The sequence below is a fragment of the Lacerta agilis genome, chromosome 2 (assembly GCF_009819535.1).
Source record: "Lacerta agilis isolate rLacAgi1 chromosome 2, rLacAgi1.pri, whole genome shotgun sequence".
NCBI classification, from domain to species: Eukaryota; Metazoa; Chordata; class Lepidosauria; order Squamata; family Lacertidae; genus Lacerta; species Lacerta agilis.
In genome coordinates, this window is record NC_046313.1 from 119177079 (window position 1) to 119197751 (window position 20673).

At 46.8% G+C, this 20673-nt stretch overlaps 1 protein-coding gene across 1 annotated transcript in view; it reads right to left on the reverse strand.

The window, feature by feature from the left end:
- LOC117042193 (zinc finger protein 883-like) overlaps positions 1-16290 on the reverse strand; it is a 33167-nt gene extending 16877 nt beyond the window's left edge. Inside the window, exons 1-3 of the mRNA XM_033141711.1 lie at positions 16260-16290; positions 15203-15372; positions 9832-12245 (exon numbers count right to left, since the gene is read on the reverse strand). Of these exons, the coding sequence (XP_032997602.1) occupies positions 9832-12245; positions 15203-15335 (2547 nt within the window). The 5' untranslated portion in view covers positions 15336-15372; positions 16260-16290. The remainder of the gene's footprint in view (positions 1-9831; positions 12246-15202; positions 15373-16259) is intronic.
- Between the last annotated feature and the right edge of the window lie 4383 nt (positions 16291-20673).

The following is a 20673-nucleotide window of genomic DNA, read 5'->3' on the forward strand; positions in this document are numbered from 1 at the left end:
TATTCCCCTGCCCTTGGAGAAGCACAAATGGGGCAGCCCCTTCCCAACAGAAGCCCCATTTCTAAACCTCTCCAGTGATTCCAGTTTCCTCTATGCTCCTCACCCCACTTCGCAAGGCTGGCATGGTCTGCACAGTAATGACCTGACAGTAGATGCCATTGAACTCAGTGGGGATAATTGACAGAACTTGGTGCAAAAATCAGTCACCATCCTGCCCCCAAACCTGAAAACTGTAACCCCAGAGCATGGGCAGAAATTAGCAGAGTGGCTATTACATGTAGGTGCCCCCATGCTAGGTGCTTTGTATGGAGAGCTCTGTTGACGCTTTTTGAGCTCTCTCATCGCAAGCCAGTTGTGTCCGACTCTTCGTGACCCCATGGACCAGAGCACGCCAGACACCCCTACACTCCACTGCCTCCCACAGTTTGGCCAAACTCATGCCAGTCGCTTTGAGAACACTGTCCAACCATCTCATCCTCTGTCGTCCCCTTCTCCTTGGGTATGGATAAGATCAAACTTATCCATCCTTAAAGAAATCAGCCCTGAGTGCTCACCGGAAGGACAGATCCTGAAGTTAAGGCTCCAGTACTTGGGCTACCTCATGAGAAGAGAAGACTCCCTAGAAAAGACCCTGATGTTGGGACAAATGGAGGGCAAAAGGAGAAGGGGACGACAGAGGATGAGATGGTTGGACAGTGTTCTCGAAGCAACTGGCATGAGTTTGGCCAAACTGCGGGAGGCAGTGAAAGACATGCTCTGTTCCTTTCTGCCTCTTAATAGCTGATGATTATGATTATATGGCACTCATTCTCATAATTCTTCACAAGCATTCCAATTTCCAGATGGAAGGACCTCCTCTCTCATCATCTTGTGGGGTGAACCCTCCCAATGTCCTCAAGCAAACTTCAAGGGACACCAGGAGGGGGAAGAGAGGGGAGGGAAAGCCCCGTTTTTCCATTGTGGGGGAGGGGGGAAATGGCTTGGCAGAGAGGACAAAGGAGGCCCCTCTGCTTCCCGACTTGGGGGTCTCCCCCCCACCAGGCATGATCTGAACAGGGACCCCCATGCACCCTCCCTGCACCCCTGGGACCCCCTTCTCCCCACTGCACCCTCAGGGGGAAGAGAGAGGAGGAGACTCACCGGAGCCCAGGAGGGGCTTTTGCCAAGGCGAGAGAATCAACCAGCCTCCTCTCGGCTTCCAGGCAGGGAGGGAATTTAGCCATGGAGGACCTTGCCCCCTTTCCCCCCTTCACTTCCTGCCCTCTCTAGGAATCCAGCTCCGCTCCTTTTAACCCTTGCAAAGTCGAGCGCACCGAGCCCGCCCTTGCCTCTCTCTTCCTGCAGTCTTCCTGCTTCTGCGCCTGCGCATAGGGGCTCCCCTCCCTCCCGCCCCCATCTGCCCCAAGGAGCCCAAATCTCAGTCTCTAAGTGCGTCTTAGGAGGCTGGATGACTGATGCCAACCTTTGGCGCACAGCTGAGTGTCGCAGTCACTCTCTCAGACCTGAGCAGCACCCCCCCCCCGGACGTTTGACGGTCTATTGGTGACTACCCCTACGACATGTGATATAACCGCTGCCACCAGCCAGTATTCACTCTGGCATTGAGTAACTCACTTCAGATTTGGATTGTGGTAAAAATAAACCTAAGTTTCTTTATTGTTGGTACAAAGCGTAATGGTGTCAAATGAACTGGTAAAACGTTTTAAAATAAACGAATGGTTCTTCAGGTAAGTATATTCCAACTCTCTACCTAGTATTTACCCAGTAGTAACGTACGGAAGTGTGAGCTGGACCATAAAGAAGGCTGATCGACGAAGAATTGATGCTTTTGAATTACGGTGCTGGAGGAGACTCTTGAGAGTCCCATGGACTGCAAGAAGATCAAACCTATCCATTCTCAAGGAAATCAGCCCTGAGTGCTCACTAGAAGGACAGATCCTGAAGTTGAGGCTCCAGTACTTTGGCCACCTCATGAGAAGAGAAGACTCCCTGGAAAAGACCCTGATGTTGGGAAGGATTGCGGGCACAAGGAGAAGGGGACGACAGAGGAGGAGATGGTTGGACAGTGTTCTCGAAGCTACTAGCATGAGTTTGGCCAAACTGCGAGAGGCAGTGAAGGAGAGGCGTGCCTGGCGTGCTCTGGTCCATGGGGTCACGAAGAGTCGGATACAACTGAACGACTGAACAACAACAACAACAACAACTTAATCAAAAATTCTTTCCAGTAGCACCTTAGAGACCAACTGAGTTTGTTCTTGGTATGAGCTTTCGTGTGCATGCACACTTCTTCAGATACACTGAAACAGAAGTCACCAGATCCTTAAATATAGTGAGGGAGTGGGGAGGGGTATTGCTCAGAAGGGTGGTGGGAATGGGTGATCAGCAGATAGGTGTGGAAAACCTGTTGACTCTTAACGGCTGTAATTAGTCTTGCAGGGAAAGGCAAGGGGTGAGATGGCTAAAGATAGCTTTGTTATGTATAATGAGATAACAACCTAGTATTTCAATAACTATCCCTAATGCCTCCTATTAATTATTCAAATCTGCTCTAGCTCTGCTCATGTCCTCTATCTCCCTCCCTCTCTCTCTAACTACCTTCCTTCCACTCTCTCCCTTGCATACTGCCTGGAGAGCTCCCATTGGTCAGCCTCCTCCCTGCCAAGTTAACCCTTGGAGAACCTTTAGGGGTGAAACACCACACTGAGCACTCACAGGCGCCCCCTGCAGGCCGGCCGGCACTACACCGCTGGCTACAACACGTGAAAGGCTGCATGGTCTGACCTGCGGAACTCACAGCCTCAAGGTATGTGACGCCTGCCAGGAGGAGAAGGATCTCGTCCAGGATCAGGCCCTAGCAGGGAGGCTGCCTCGGAATGGCCGCTGGCCGCGGGGAGGGGAGAACGAACAGGACTGAAGGGCTAGGATGCCTTGGTGGTTAGAGTGGTCTCCCAGGAGATCAGGGTTCAAACCCTCCCTGCACCCCATAACAAAAATCCTGCCTATGGCCATGATCTCCTCTGATTAATGATTCCCTCAGGGGGAGGGCGGTTTACACCCAGACCGGCTTGCTTTGTCACCAGGAGAGTAAATGCAAGCAGAAGCGGTTCACACAGAGACCTAGGGAAAAGAGGGGCTCTTCAGCAGACAAAGCTGTATACTCCCCGGATCAATGGAAGTCATAGTTCCTCTCTATTCTTCCTTGGTCAGGCTACATCTGGAATACTGTGTCCAATTCTGGGCACCACAATTTAAGAAGGATGTTGACAAGCAGGAAGGTTTGCAGAGGAGGGAGACCAAGATGATCATGGGTCTGGAAGCCAAGCCTTATGAGGAGCAGTTGAAGGAGCTGGGTATGTTTGGCAGTGGAATGGTCTCCCTCAGATAGTTATGGAAAGCCCCACCCCAAATGCTCCAGGCCACACCTGCACTGCATATGCAAACAGGATCCGGCCACTTTAAAGAGTCCTGGAATCCTGGGAAGCACAGCTTGTTGAGGGTCCTGAGAGTTGCTAGGAGACGTCCCCACCTTGAGTGGTTTAGCAATCCCTCCTTTCCAGGGTGGAGGGGGCTGGTGAGAGAGAGTCTCTCAGCAACTCAACTCAACGCATGTGCATTTGAATTTGATATCCCGCTTTATCACTACCTGAAGGAGTCTCAAAGCGGCTAACATTCTCCTTTCCCTTCCTCCCCCACAACAAACACTCTGGGAGGTGAGTGGGGCTGAGAGACTTCAGAGAAGTGGGACTAGCCCAAGGTCACCCAGCAGCTGCATGTGGAGAAGCGTGGAATCTAACCCGGTTCATCAGATTACAAGTGCACTGCTCTTAACCACTACACCTGTGAATAGACGGAACCTTTTCATGCCATTTGTATCACAAAAATAGCAGGAGTATCTACGACATACAGCGGTACCTCGACTTACGAGCGACTCAACTTACTTTTTTCGACTTCCGGATAAGTTCCAGAAGCAAAAGAATGGCCGCCGCTTCCGAATTTTTCGACTTGTGAAGGGAAAGCAGCGGCACGATACCTCGACTTATGAAGTTTTGAATGCGGTTTTTTCGACATACGATTTTTTTAGCCGTTTGGAGATGGCGCCTTCAACTTACGAAGATTTCGACTTAGGAGGGAGCCTTCGGAACACATTATATGTATAGTCAATTATTGCTGGTCACTGTATGAGTTCTTGGTTGGTGAATTGGTTTAAACAAAAGCAGAAAAAGGGGAGACAGGACAGAACAGAGTTAACAAAACAGCCCACCTTGCATAGCCAAATGGCTAGTCAGGAGTCCTTGTGGGTGTGTTCCTGTGTCCAAGGCCTTGGAGAAGAGGGGAAAGTGCCTGGTTCGCTTCTGTGGGGAGGGGATGAATCACTATTGCCATGCCTAGCTGATGTTCCTTTCATGCATTCATTCAACAGTCCCCCATAGAGTCCAACACTTTATTCTTTCCAGGGTTCTGGAACCGACATTTGCTACATACAGGACCTAAAAACAGCTCCTTCTGTACTGTAAAAGTTAAGCAGGCACAGGCCTCCAGTTTAGCTAGGCAATAGGAATAATCCAGATGTAGTTTTATGAAATTGTTATTTTCTCCAATGTATACATGTTATGAAAAGGGCTTTCACCTGCAGGATGGAGCAAGATGGTCCTTCTCCTGCTTCAGAGGGTAAGACTTGAGACAATGTCTAGGGGGAGAATTTTATGAAAGGAATTGACACAATATATAAACAGCAGATTGTGAAACTCATTGTAAATAATGTCTTATCAGAGAGTTTTCTTACATCAAAGGGCATAAGATGAAATGCTGTAATATAATAAGGAATGTATGTTTAAAGTATAATACATTTTTTTTAATTTTTTAAATTTATTTTTTATTGAAATTTTATTTCCAACATAACACAAGCCCCCCCCCCCAATATACAAATCCACCTTCATTAAACGTGAACATAACATACAGTGAACATAACATACAACAACACAAACAACCAAATAAAAGGACTTCCTTTATCCTGTATCTGGCATCCTTATTTACTTACAATAGAATCATAGATTTGGAAGAGACCCCAAGGGCCATCCAGTCCAACCCCCTGCCAAGCAGGAAACACCATCAAAGCATTCCTGACAGATGGCTGTCAAGCCTCCGCTTAAAGACCTCCAAAGAAGGAGACTCCACCACACTCACGGGCAGCAAATTCCATTGTCGAACAGCTCTTACTGTTCTTCCTAATGCTCTGTGTCCGCTTCTCTGGAACAGCAGAAAACAACCTTTCTACCTCCTCTATATGAAATCCTTTGATATACTGTATTTGAACATGGCTATCATATCACCCCTTAACCTTCTCTTCTCCAAGCTAAACATCCCCAGCTCCCTAAGCCGTTCCTCATAAGGCATTGTTTCCAGACCTTTGACCATTTTGTTGCCCTCCTCTGGACACGTTCCAGCTTGTCAGTATCCTTCTTGAACTGTGGTGCCCAGAACTGGACACAGTATTCCAGGTGAGGTCTGACCAGAGCGGAATACAGTGGTACTATGACTTCCCTTGATCTAGACGCTATACTCCTATTGATGCAGCCCAGAATTGCATTGGCTTTTTGAGCTGCTGCATCACACTGTTGACTCATGTCAAGTTTGTGGTCTACCAAGACTCCTAGATCCTTTTCACATGTACTGCTCTCAAGCCAGGTGTCACCCATCCTGTATTTATTTGTGCCTTTCATTTTTTTGCCCAAGTGTAGTACTTGTTATAAACTGTTTCCTTTATGAGTAATTTTAAAGATTTTTTCTAATTATAACTTAAATATCTACAAAGTCTCCTGCAGACATTAATCAAAACAAGCCCAGGTATGTATTTTAGGGCACTGTTTTGTGAAGTATTCTCTGCATTTTCCCCATGCTTTTTGAAACTCTTGTCTAGTGTGATCTCTAATTGCCTCTGTTAATCTAGGCAGTTCAATATACCGTATTTTTCACTCCATAAAAAGTAAAAGGGAAATATGTGTGCGTCTAATGGAGCGAATCGTGGTCCCTGGAGCTGAATTGCCCAGGGGCCAAAAGAGGATCATGCTTTTTATTTTACAAAGAGAAAAGGGGGTGTTGAAAGGACCCCGCTCAGCAGCTGATCAGCAAGAGATCGGGAGAGAGATAAGAGATAAGAGTCCCGGCTCCCTTTCAGCCCCGCCCTCCATTGTTGAATGTGCTGCAGAGGGAGGTTGTTTGTTTCCCCAGCGACATGTGACTGGCTGATTAGATTATAATAATAATAATAATATTTATTATTTGTACCCCGCCCATCTGGCTGGATTTCCCCAGCCACTCTGGGCGGCTTCCAACAGAAATCAAATACAAAAATATCAAACATTAAAAACTTCCCTAAAAAGGGCTGCCTTCAGGTTTTTTCTGAATGTCAGGTAGTTGTTTATTTCCCTGACCTGTGATGGGAGGGCGTTCCACAGGGCGGGCGCCACTACCGAGAAGGCCCTCTGCCTGGTTCCCTGTAGTTTTGCTTCTCGCAGTGAGGGAACCGACAGAAGGCCCTCGGCGCTGGATCTCAGTGTCCGGGCTGAATGATGGGGGTGGAGACACTCCTTCAGGTATACAGGACCGAGGCCGTTTAGGGCTTTAAAGGTCAACACCAACACTTTGAATTGTGCTCGGAAACGTACTGGGAGCCAATGCAGATCTCTCAGGACCGGTGTTATGTGGTCCCGGCGGCCACTCCTAGTCACCAGTCTAGCTGCCGCATTTTGGATTAATTGCAGTTGCGGGTCACCTTCAAAGGTAGCCCCACATAGAGCGCATTGCAGTAGTCCAAGCGGGAGATAACCAGAGCATGCACCACTTTGGTGAGACAGTCCGCGGGCAGGTAGGGTCTCAGCCTGCGTACCAGGTGGAGCTGGTAGACAGCTGCCCTGGATACAGAATTAACCTGCGCTTCCATGGACAGCTGTGAGTCCAAAATGACTCCCAGGCTGCGCACCTGGTCCTTCAGGGGCAGTTACCCCATTCAGGACCAGGGAATCCTCCACACCTGCCCTCCTCCTGTCCCCCAAAAACAGTACTTCTGTCTTATCAGGATTCAACCTCAATCTGTTAGCCGCCATCCATCCTCCAACCGCCTCCAGACACTCACACAGGACCTTCACCGCCTTCACTGGTTCTGATTTGAAAGAGAGGTAGAGCTGGGTATCATCCGCATACTGATGAACACCCAGCCCAAACCCCCTGATGATCTCTCCCAGCGGCTTCATATAGATATTAAAAAGCATGGGGGAGAGGACAGAATCCTGAGGCACCCCACAAGTGAGAGCCCAGGGGTCTGAACACTCATCCCCCACCACCACTTCTGTCTGGAAACTGTAGAAAAGGCTCCCTTTCCTTTAGAAGCTGCAGAAATGTGAGTTGAACCCCATAAAAACAGAGCTTTTCCTCTTTGCTTTTCCCCCTTTGCAAAAGCTTTGCTTTTCCCCCTTTGCAAAAAAAGCTGCAAAAATTTTAGCTGATCCTCAAAAAAACAGGGTTTTCCCCTTTGCAAAAAAGCTGCAAGACTTTTAGCTGATCCTAAAAAAACAAGGCTTTTTAGAAGAGGAAAACCAGAAAAAAAAATTTTTCTTGTTTCCTCCTCTAAAAACGAGGTGCGCCCTATGGGCCGGTGCGCCCTATGGAGCGAAAAATACGGTACTCGCTAACAGTTTATCTTGCCATTCCTTTTTTGTTGGCAGTTTCTTTTTTTCCAGTTTTTAGCAATTAGGATTCTTGCCGCTCCTGTGGCATAGAGGAATATTTTCTGATCTTCTATTGCTATACGTGTGTCTGTTATCCCTAGTAGAAAAGCTTCTGTATTTTTCATAAAGTTATACTTAAACATTTTTTTAAGCTCATCATACACTGTGTTCCAGAAGCTTTTGATTTTTTCACAGGTCCACCAGACATGTATAAGTGTCCCCCCTGTTTTACCACACCTCCAGCAAAGATTTGTTTTTGTCTTATACATTTTAGCTATTTTGGTAGGTGTTAAGTACCATGACCCGGAAGCTGTACGCCGGCTCCCATGGCCAGTAACGCAAGATGAGCACCGCAACCCCAGAGTCGGACACGACTGGACCTAATGGTCAGGGGTCCCTTTACCTTTAAGTACCATCTATAAAACATCTTGATTAGGTTTTCTCTCAATACTTCACAGGCTGTAAATTTCCTGTTCTTTCTCCATAGTTCTTCCCATACTGTTAAGTTAATGGTTTTCCCACTATCTAAAGCCCACTTGATCATTACCTCCTTGACCTGTTCGTCTTTGACCTCCCACTCCAATAATGTATCATACATTTTTGATATTACCTTGGTTTGGTTTTGTAATAACACTTTTTCTAATAATGAAGGCTCATCTGAGAAACCTTTTTTCTTATCTGTCCTGAACACTTCATGCAATTGATAGTATTGGATCCAACCCGTAAGGTGTTGTTTAATTTCTTCATAATCTTTAATTACCAATTTATTGTCTTTTTCCTTAATCAGATCTTTATATGTGGCGCATTCTAATTCCATATTTTTATTTTTTTACTGTAACAGAGACTTGGTTGCTTGAATCAGATGGACCTGTTCTTGCCACTGATTGTCCATCAGGTTTCTCTTATGCATAGCAACCCATGTTGATGGCCTTTCAGCCGATTCCCTGGTGGCCCATTGGAATGTGGATACATGTAGATAGCAGTGTTGGTCTGCCGTAGTAGAAACAAAATAAACAAAATCCTTCCAGTAGCATCTTAGAGACCAACTATGTTTGTCATTGCTATGAGCTTTCATTGGTATGGAATGTGGAGTTAACCAGGGCTATCGACTGTCTGAAATGGAGGCAGTGAGAGATTTTACTTTCTTGGGTTCCATGATCACTGCAGATGGTGACAGGAGCCACGAAATCAGAAGACGCCTGCTTCTTGGGAGGAAAGCAATGACAAACCTAGACAGCATCTTAAAAAGCACACACATCACCTTGCCGACAAAGGTTAGTATAGTTAAAGCTATGGTTTTCCCAGTAGTAATGTATGGAAGTGAGAGCTGGACCATCAAGAAGACTGATCGCTGAAGAATTGATGCTTTTGAATTCTGGTGCTGGGGGAGACTCTTGAGAGTCCCATGGACTGCAAGATCAAACTTATCCATCCTTAAATAAATCAGCCCTGAGTGCTCACTGGAAGGACAGATCCTGAAGTTGAGGCTCCAATACTTTGGCCACCTCATGAGAAGGGACGACTCCCTAGAAAAGACCCTGATTTTGGGAAGGATTGCGGGCACAAGAAGGGGACGACAGAGGATGAGATGGTTGGACAGTGTTCTCAGGGCTACCAACATGAGTCTGACCAAACTGTGAGAGGCAGTAGAAGACAGGAGTGCCTGGTGTGCTCTGGTCCATGGGGTCATGAAGAGTCAGATACTACTAAATGACTAGACAACAACAATGTTTGATGTTCTATGTTTTCAATATTCTGTTGGGAGCAGCCCAGAGTGGTTGTGGAACACCAACCAGATCGGTAGTGTACAAATAGTAAATTATTGTTATTATTTTTTAAAGAATTCTTCCAGTAGCACATTAAAGACCAACTAAGTGTGTTCCTGCATGGTATCTGAAGTAGTGTACATGCACACAAAAGCTCATACCAATAACAAACTCAGTTGGTCTTTTAACGTGCTACTGTATTAATTTTTTTTAATATTGTTTCGATTATGCTATACCAAAACGGCTACCATCTGTATCTGTTATTATTATTTCATTAAACATTCCAAGCACTGTTAGGGTTTCTCTGCTGTATGAAATCTTTGATGGGAGGTGAAACTAACCTTCCATTTGAAGCTCTTTCCACATTCCAAGCACTGATAGGGTTTCTCCCCTGTATGAATTTTGTGATGGGAAGTGAGATCACCCCTCTCACGAAAGCTCTTTCCACATTCCAAGCACTGATAGGGTTTCTCCCCTGTATGAATTCTTTGATGGGAAGTGAGATTGCTGCTTTGACTGAAGCTCTTTCCACATTCAAAGCATTGATAGGGTTTTTCCCCTGTATGAATTCTTTGGTGGGATGTCAGTCTTCCACTCTCACTAAAGCTCTTTCCACATTCCAAGCACTGATAGGGTTTCTCCCCTGTATGAATTCTTTGATGCAAAGTGAGACTGTTGCTGTGAGTGAAGCTCTTTCCACATTCAAAGCACTGATAGGGTTTCTCCCCTTTATGAACTCTTTGATGGGAAGTGAGACTATCCCTCCGACTGAAGCTCTTTCTACATTCCAAGCACTGATAGGGTTTTTCCCCTGTATGAATTCTTTGATGGGATGTGAGTTTACCCCTGTCACGAAATGCCTTTCCACATTCCTGGCACTGATAGGGTTTCTCCCCAGTATGAACTATTTGATGGGTCTTGAGATGGCCCCTTTGGGTGAAGCTCTTTTCACATTCCAAGCATTGATAGGGTTTCTCCCCTGTATGAATTCTTCGATGGGAAGTGAGTTTTCCACTCTCACTAAAGCTCTTTCCACATTCCAGGCACTGATAGGGTTTTTCCCCTGTATGAATTCTTTGATGCAAAGTGAGACTGCTGCTGTGAGTGAAGCTCTTTCCACATTGGAAGCATTTATATGGTTTCTGACCTGTATGAATTCTTTGATGGGAAGTGAGACTGGCGCTCTGACTGAAGCTCTTTCCACATTCCTGGCACTGAAAAGGTTTGTCCCCTGTATGAATTTTTTGATGGCAAGTGAGCTCTGAGCTCGCTCTGAACTGCTTTCCACATTCAAAGCACTGATAGGGTTTCTCCCCTTTATGAATTCTTTGATGACAAGTGAGACTGTGGTTGTGACTGAAGCTTCTTCCACATTCCGAGCACTGATAGGGTTTCTCCCCTGTATGAATTCTTTGATGGGATGTGAGACTCTGCCTGAGACTGAAGCTCTTTCCACATTCCAAACACTGATAGGGTTTCTCACCTGTATGAATTCTTTTATGGAAAGTGAGAGAGTTGCTCTGACTGAATCTCTTTCCACATTGCAAGCACTGATAGGGTTTCTCCCTTGTATGAATTCTTTGATGGGATGTGAGACTCTGCCTGAGACTGAAGCTCTTTCCACATTCCAGGCACTGATAGGGTTTCTCCCCTGAATGAATTCTTTTATGGGAAGTGAGCTCTGAGCTCTGTCTGAAGCGCTTTCCACATTCCAGGCACTGATAGGGTGTCTCCCCTGTATGAATTCTTTGATGGGAAGTGAGATTGCTGCTCTGACTGAAGCACTTTCCACATTGCAAACACTGATATGGTTTCTCCCCTGTATGAATTCTTTGATGGGAAGTGAGATAATCCTTCCGACTGAAGCTCTTTCCACATTCCAAGCATTGATAGGGTTTCTCCCCTATATGAATTCTGTGATGGGAAGTGAGTTCACCCCTCTCACGAAAGCTCTTTCCACATTCCAAGCATTGATAGGGTTTCTCCCCTGTATGAATTCTTTGATGGGAAGTGAGACTGCTCCTCTGACTGAAGCACTTTCCGCATTGCAAACACTGATAGGCTTTCTCCCCTGTATGAATTCTGTGATGGGAAGTGAGTTCACCCCTCTCACAAAAGCTCTTTCCACATTCCAAGCATTGATAAGGTTTCTCCCCTGTATGAATTCTTTGATGGGAAGTGAGACTGCTCCTCTGACTGAAGCACTTTCCGCATTGCAAACACTGATAGGCTTTCTCCCCTGTATGAATTCTGTGATGGGAAGTGAGAGAATCCTTCCGACTGAAGCTCTTTCCACATTCCAAGCACTGATAAGGTTTCTCCCCTGTATGAATTCTTTGATGGGAAGTGAGACTGCTCCTCTGACTGAAGCTCTTTCCACATTCCAAACAATGATAGGGTTTCTCCCCTGTATGAATTCTTTGATGGGAATTGCGACTACCCCTCTGGCGAAAGCCCTTTCCACATTCCAAGCACTGATAGGGTTTCTCCCCTGTATGAATTCTTTGATGGGAAGTTAGATTTCTCTTCTTACTGAAGCTCTTCCCACAGTCCAAGCACTCATACATTTTCTCTCCACTGTGAGTTCTTTTGTGTGAAGTGAGCCTATCCCTCCGAATGAAGCTCTTTCTTTGATGGGAGGTGGACTGGGAGCTCTCTCGGATGTTCTCTCCACACTCTGAATATTTATTTGACTTCTCCCCTATGTGGATTCTGTTGTGGTCCCCCTTGTTCTTCTCTTCTAATTCATCACCATCTGCAATGAAGAGAGAAGCTAATTAGAGCCTCAGGAAGAAATGAAGCACCAGATTATTGAACAATATTAATGAATGCTTTTGACAGAAGAAGAACTGAAGATAATTAGTTGTGAGGCCTTCCTAAAATTTTCACTCCCTTTGTTGGCTATTAATTGACATATTGCTTGGCTTTTATCTGGGATAGATCTTGTTTGGCTCAATCATGGAATTCTCTTCATCTCCAAGGTTAGTCATCTATTTCATCAACAAAATGCCAACAGAAGAAAAAACAAAGACAACAAATCTGACGGATGTTACTTTAATTTCCCTAAAAATTCTGAAGATGACATTTAAAAAGGCCTGGGTGGTTCAGAGAAGCCTGGCCATTGATTAAAAAGGCATGACTAGATGAAGAATATTCACAGAGAAAACAGTTGATATCCCTCCATTCAGGGTTCACGGTGGGGATGTTAGAATCCCAGATGCTGTTCGTCTCCAGCAATATAGTGGAGGTTCATCACATAGAGATATGTATGGAATTTCAAAACTGATTTTATGATCCAACAGGGAGTTTTACACAGAAGGTCAATGACCGCAAGATTCTTCTCCTTGACTTCCTTATGCAGAACTCTGTGGTCAGGATCCAGCAACGCCCACGCCTTGTTTGTGAAACAAACAGCAAAATATTAACCTGCACACTCCCCATCAGCTGTTGCCTCATCTGGTTGGTCTAGATTTAAATTTATATGTAAATCACTTTCTTCAGTTTGAACACCCTGTGGCGTTTGCCCGTTCTTTTGGAAAGGGGGAGAGAAAGGGTTTATAGATAGACCAATAGAAAAGCCCAGAGGCGGAGCCTAACTGCATTTAAAAGGCTTAGCCAGAGGTTTAGACAGTTGGGAAGACAGTTGGAAGTTGAGAGATAGTTAGTTTGGTTGGTTTCTTGTGGGTGAGAGGCATAGGAATCAGAGAGTGAGTTAGAGACAGAGAGGGAAGACAGAGAGAGTGAATCGGATTACAGTGTTTCAAAGTATTTAAAACTTGTTTGCATTCACAATAAACTGGAATCTTTGTTAATATGTTACAACCTGACTGAGTCCGAATATATTACTGGGGAAACCTGGTTGGTGGCAGTGGAAGAGAATAGACGTGGTGGCACAGGGTCAATAGTCCATGGAACGATGGGGCGCTCTGTGTGAGCGGAACAAAATTGGCGGCAGCAGCGGGATTAATAAATACGCCCGTGGCAGGATAAATAAATACACTCATGAAGGGGAAGGTGGATCTGGGAGTGAGGTTATTTTGGCAGAGGCATTGGACTTGCGGTTGGAGGAAGTGTCTGTGCAGGGCCAGTGTGGGGACCCAGTGCAAGGCTTCAAGGCCTAATTCTAAAAGGAAACATAGCCAGAAAGAATAGCCGTGAAGGGGGGGGGGATTCTCTCAATTGATTCTGTTTTGCTGTCGGACTACACGTACTCAATATGCCACCCAAAAAGTCAAGAAACCCTGCGAGGGAACCAACATATGAAAGCTCCGAAGGAGAGGAAAATGGGAATCCTCAGGGCAGAGTTTAGAGGAGATATCAGAAATTACTTCTGAGGCAGTAGAGCCTAGACTCTCTTTAGAATTTGAAAAATGGAAGTTGGAACAGGAATACAAATTTAAATTAGAAAGAGAAAAAATTAAAGCTGAACAAGAAAGAGATAAACTTAAAGCTGAACAAGAAAGGGAGCAGTACCGTCTGAGGGGAAAAGAGATGCAATTTCAGTTAGAAATGCGGAAACTGGAATTGGCACCTGTGGAAAACCAAAATAATAATAATAATAGCACAAATGATCAAAGCCAGTTTAGGATGGATCTTAAGCGGTTTCCTGAATTCAAATAGAAAGATAACCCAGAGGCTTTTATCTCATTTGAAAGAGCATGTAACGATTTCCAAGTAAAAGATGAGGAGAAAATGATAATATTAAGAGCTAGGATCGGGGGAGCCTTACCTGAAATATATGCACAAATGCCAGAAGACCAGTCTAAAAAATTTTACGCGTATAAACAAATAATTTATATACGATTTGGAACCACCTCAGAACAGCTAAGGAAGAAGTTCAGGGGTGTGACAAAGCTGAGGGAAGAAACGTATGCTCAACTGAGAGCCAAAATTTCAAATTACCTCACAAAGTGGCTAGTGCAGGAGTGCGCAGATTCAGTTCAGAAGATCAGGGAGGTTATAGCGCTAGAGCAATTTTATGCAGCCATAACTGGGGAGCTGAAGTATCTGGTGAAAGAGCGGCACCCCAAAACTATACAGGAGGCAGCCACGTATAGTTGAAACCATATTCTTGTTTGCAACCTGTTTTCTCAAAGATTTTTTTTAACATATAGACAAAATACATCTCATCATATCTTTTTTTTTAACATCTCTGGCTCGATTGAGCCTTGTGACTTCCTTCCATCACGTCTAATAGCTTACCAATTTATACTGTATAATTAAGTTATGTTTTGTTTCTTTTTTTCAGTTACATCAATATCTATCTCATAACATTGTTCGACATATATAAGTGATATTTTAATCTAACAAATCTTCTGACAGTCCTACTCTGTTGTTGCTCGTGATTCATACTCCATTGGGGATTTCACCTGAGCGAAAGAGAAGCAGAGGGCTGGCCCAGCAGCAACAGGGAGAGAAAGTGATGTTGCATCATTGCAGCTTCCAATTGGCTCTTCCAATTGCAAGAGCCAATCAAAAGCTGCACCTTGGGAAGTAGAACAGACTTCCAGAATGGATTCCAACTATACGACTGTATTCCTAGCTCAAATTGCCTGCAGGAGACAAAGGCCCAGGTGGAGGAGTCCGAAAAGGTGCTCCCCTTCTCCATCTCCATCCGCCTGCCTCCCTCCCCCCACCCTCAAACTGAGCAAGCCCTGATACCTCTCCATCTCCATCCCTCCATGTCTCCATCTCCACTCCTCTGCGACTCACCAGATCTCTTGGAGGTCCCTGGGAGGGAACGCTCAGAGGTTGTGGGGAGGGATGCAGGAGACAATCTGACCAGGTCCACCGTCCATCTTCCCCCTTCCATCCTTGCTAGGTTTGAAGGATCAGTCTCTTTCATCCTTCTTGAGTCAAGGAGCCAAAACAAGCTGCAGGGTCTTGGGAAAAAGCAAAGGGAGTCTCAGAGGCCCTGCAGGGATTCTCCTGCCCTAGATATATTCCGCTGCCCCTGGAGGAGCACAAATGGGACAGCCCCTTCCCAACAGAGGCCCCATTTATAAACATATCCAGGATGGCATGATCTGCACAGCAGTGACGTGAGAGTAGATCCCATTGAACTCAATGGGGTTTATTGACAGAACTTCGTGCAAAAATCACTCACCATCCTGCCCCCAAGCCTGAAAACTGCAACCCCAGAGCATGGGCAGAAAATAGATGAGTAGCTATGATCTTATCCACCTCCTCATTTTCCTTAGTCACGTAAAATTGAGTGATTTTTCCTTGTGCATATAATAATAATAACCCCAGGAGGAGATGGAGCCTGAAATGATTGATTGAACAATGCAAATGAATGCTTGTGAAAGAGGCAGAAGGGAAGGGAGTTACTGCCTTTTTTGGCTGGTATTACCTTACTTATTTAAGGAAACCGGAGATTAAGAAAGCCTGGCTCTTTCCAGGGATGGATTTAATTTGGCTCAATCATGGAATCCGCTCCATCTCCAAGTTCAGTCATCTCTTTGCTCAACCAAAAACAGACAGATGCGGGAAAGAAAATATACAATTGGACAGGATGTACCTCCACATCCTTAAGATCTCTGAAGCCTACATTTAAGAAGGTCTGGGCAGTTCAGACAAGCCTCCTCATGGTTTGAAAAGGCATGACTGGTGGAAGAATATTTTCCATTCAAGGAGAGTTGTGGCTGTGTTAAAATCTCATGTGCTGTAGATGGCGCTATTGGGCTCCCTCAAAACAGGGGAGGTTTGTCCTATAGAGATTCTGTATGGAATTTCAAAACTGATCTGATGATCCAGCAGGGAGCCTTACCAGAGAGTCCAGGATCCCACAATTCTCCTCCTTGACTTCCTTCTGCAGAGCTCTCTGGTCAGGATCCAGCAACGTATGTGAAACAAAAAGCTACATCTTCAAAACACACTTGACCCTAAGAGAGAAAGGCAGAATAATGATGATTCCACATAGTAATAATTTTATTATCAATACGGCACTGATCTTCAGTTAATTCTTTGCAAGCATTCCCATTTTCCAGATGGAAGGACCTCCTCTCTCATCATCTGGTGGGGTGGACCCCCCCCCTGCAAAGTCCTCAAGCCAACTTCAAGGGGCACCAGGAAGGGGAGGAGAGGGGAGGGAAAGCCCCATTGTGCATTTTGAGGGAGGGGGGAAATGGTTGGTTGGTTCGTTGGCCTCCATCTGTCTTGGGAGACCATGGAAGAGGATGCCTTTGGGAGTGAGATCCAGCTGTTGGAAGGTAACAACCCCAGCTGTCAGTGTGGAGACCAACAGGGGAGAGAGATGTGTCAGGAATGCTTTGATGGTGTTTCGTGCTTGGCAGGGGGTTGGAGTGGATGGCCCTTGTGGTCTCTTCCAACTCTATGATTCTATGTTTTGTTGCATCTGGGACAGAGTAAGTGGTTGGGTCTTGCTGCTACAGATGCTGAAGGGCTTTTCTTCTCCCTGTGCTCCTCCCATGTGCAAATGTTTCTGTCTGGCTAAAGCCTCTGTTAACAAATGTGACTTACCCCTCCATCTGAATTTATTTGCATGCCCAGTTTTCCTTCACCCCAAAAAGGAAGGCAGCATCTGGATCCAAAGGAAAAACAGAGCTGCAGGCCTCCTGAGAACTGGCCCCCTCCCTGCCTAGGCAGAGAGGACAAGTGAGGACCTTCTGCTTCCTGAGTTGGGGCTTTCCCCCTACCAGGCATGATCTGATCAGGGACCCCCATGCAGCGTCACTGCACCCCTGGGACCCCCTTCTCCCCATTGCAGCCTAAGGGGGAAGAGAGAGGAGACTCACCGGGTTCCAGAAAGGGCACCGAGGAAGCTTTTGCAAAGGAAAGAGAAGAAAGCAGCCTCCTCTCTGCTTTCAGGAAGGGATGTGGGAGGGAGGGAATTTGGCAGGGAGGAACTTGACCCCCCGCTTCACTTCCTGTCCTCTCTAGGAATCCAGCTCTGCTCCTTTTAACCCTTGGCAACCCTCTCCCTGCCTGCAATTTTCCTGCTTCTGCGCGTGCGCTTAGGGGCTCCCCCATCTGCCCAAGGAGCCCGAATCTCCGTCTCTACGCGCATGTTTTCGGCGGCTGGATGACGGGTGTCACCGCTTGACGGTACTGCTAGTAAGACAGGAGTCCCCCAGCCTATATTTGTGCATCTGGTTCTGCCTGCGCAAGCGCAGAACTAGACAATTTGCTCCTGTTGAAATTCCTTTTGTGAATTTCCAGGACTCCCAACTGGGAAATGCATTGATTCTTCTGTATTTTGCAGAGTCGGACCCCTTGCCATCTTTTGCCCGAGGTGGGGCTCGAACCCGCAGCCCTCAAGTCCCCTCCTAATATCGCTACGGCCTTTCAAGGTGCTGGTGGGCAGGTGAAGGGGACAGGGCCCAAGGCTGCTCTTCCCATGCCCTCAGAGCCAAGCGCCTTTCCTCTCTCCTTCAGTCATTCAAAAGACACGCGGAGCGAAGGCCAAGAGCAGCGTCCATGAGGGAGAAAGAGGCCTTCGCTCTTCCCTTCTCCTCTCCCCTTTCCCGCCTTTTCCATTCCCCACAGCTCACAGGCGGGGCGAATTTCGAGATCCCCTTCCGGCATGACGTCACCCACGAGCCGTTAGTTTGAGGGACCGGAAGAGGCGCGGCTTCCTGCCGCCCTCCCGCGTCAGATAGGGTTAGGGCGCAAGCGCAGAAGCAGGAGACATGCAGGGAAAGGAGGCGAGCTGGAATCCTAGAGAGGCCAGGAAGTGGGGAAGGGGGTCCCAGGTCCTCCAGAGCGGAGGCCCCCCCTCCTTTGTCATCTTCCAAGGTTGCCTCGGTGGCCCCTCCTGGGATCCAGTGAGTCTCCTCTCTCTTTCCCCTTGGGACGCCTGGGGGAGAAGGGGGGGGGGGTCCTAGGGCTGCAGGAGGAGGTTGCCCAAGGGGTCAGCTTCTGCAAGGGGGGGAGACCCCCAAGGCAGGGAGCATCTTCTCCATTTCTCTCTGTTCTTCCTTTGCCCCTTTGGGGAGGGAAAAGGGGGCATGCCATTGAAACCCCCCCTCCGAGGGAGGAGCCCCCACCAGGACGTCCTTTGCTTCTCGCACAGCCTTTCCTCCTACAAGCTGCTGCTCCTCTCTCTGCCTGCCAAGGGGGGTCCCACCCTCCCCAGAAGAAAGCCTCTGTCTGTGGGCTCCTGCTCTCCATGGGGGGGACGACGACTGGGTGCGTTCGGCTCACAAAGGGTTAAAAGGAACTAATTTGGATTCCTAGAGGACAGAAGTGGGATGGGGTCCCCCAGATCAAAAGCCCCCCCCCCCGTCCTTGAAAGGGGAAGGGGTTGCTTTTGTCTCTCTCCTTTGCCAGAGCTGCCTATGTGTCCCTTCTGGAATCCGCAGTCTCCTCTCTCTTCTCCTTTGGGGTGCCTTGAATAGAAGGGGGAGTCCCCGGGCTGTAGGAGGAAGGTGCATGAGGGGGGCAGAGACCCCCAAACCAGTGAGCTTTCCCTGCACCCTCATCAAACTACGGTTCCCATGATTCTTTGGAGAAAGCCAGGACTCTTTAAAGTGGCCTAATCCTGCTTTTTAGATGCAAGGGGGGGGGGGCTGTGTTTGTCTTTTTCCTTTCTTTTGGAATAACTCTTAATGGGGTTGTGTAAACAAGGATAATGGGAACAGTAAATGATACAAATGAATAGACGTCAGTCAGTCACTAAAGCATGAGACACTTAAACTCCTAGTCATGGGTTTGTGCCCCAAGTTGGGTGAAGATTCCTGCATCACAGGGGGCTGGACTAGATGGTCCTCAGGGTCCCTTCCCATTCGACGGTTCTTTGATTGTAAATACTCTCCCATCATTTGAATATCACAAAATATCATAATACATGTGCAGGGATATCTGCGACATGTTTCATTATTATTAGTCACTGTATTGAGTTCTGGCTTCATGAATTGGATTAAACAGAAGAAGGGGAAACAGGATAGAGAAGAATTAACAGATTAGCAGTTCACATTGGACAGCCAAACACCTAGTCTGGAGCCCTTGTTGTTGTGCTTAGATTTTTCCTCTTCTGCTACCAATGAAACAACATATAGTGTTGGTCTATTGATGAACTTGGGGGATGAGATTCAAAGCTATAATAATAATAATAATAATAATAATAATAATAATAATAATAATAATAATAATAATAATAAATTTATTAATACCCCTCCCATCTGGCTTGGTTTCCCCAGCCACTCTCAGCAGCTCCCAACCAAATATTAAAAACACAATACAGCATTAAACATTAGATAGTTGCTTATTGCCTTGACATACCTGTATGCTGGGAGGGTGTTCCACAGGGCAAGTACCACTACCAAGAAGGCCCTCTGACTGGTTCCCTGGAACCTCACTTCTCGCAGTGAGGGAACCGCTAGAAAGCCCTCAGTGCTGGACCTCAGTGTCTGGGCAGAATGATGGAGGTGGAGAAGCCAAGGCCATTTAGGGCTTTAAAGGTCAGCACCAACACTTTGAATTGTGCCCAGAAACATACTGGGAGCCAATGCAGATCTGTCAGGAGCGGTGTTAATATGGTCTCGGTGGCCACTCGCAGTCACCAGTCTAACTGCCGCATTCTGGATTAATTGCAGTTTCTGAGTCACCTTCAAAGGTAGCCTCACATAGAGCGCATTGCAGTAGTTCAAGTGGGAGATAACTAGAGCATGCACCACTCTGGCAAGACAGTCTCTGGCCAGGTAGGGTCTCAGCCTGCGTACGAGATGGAGCTGGTAGACAGCTGCCCTGAAAAGAGAATTAACCTGCGCCTCCATGGACAGCTGTGAGTCCAAAATGACTCCCAGTCTGCACACCTGGTCCTTCAGGGGCACAGTTACCCCATTCAGGACAAGGGAGTCCCCCACACCCACTCACCCCGTCCCCCCAAAACAGTACTTCTGTCTTGTCAGGATTCAACTTCAGTGCGTTAGCCGTCATCCATCCTCCAACTGCCTCCAGGCACTCACACAAGACTTTCACCACCTTCACTGGTTCTGATTTAAAAGGGAGGTAGAGCTGGGTATCATCCACATGTTGATGAACACCCAGCGGCTTCGTATAGATGTTAAAAAGAATGGGGGAGAGGATGGAACCCTGAGGCACCCCACAAGTGAGAGCCCAGGGGTCTGAACACTCATCCCCCACCACCACTTTCTGGAAACGGCCCAGGAGAAAGGAGCGGAACCACTGAATAACAGTGTCCACAGCTCCCAACCCCGCAA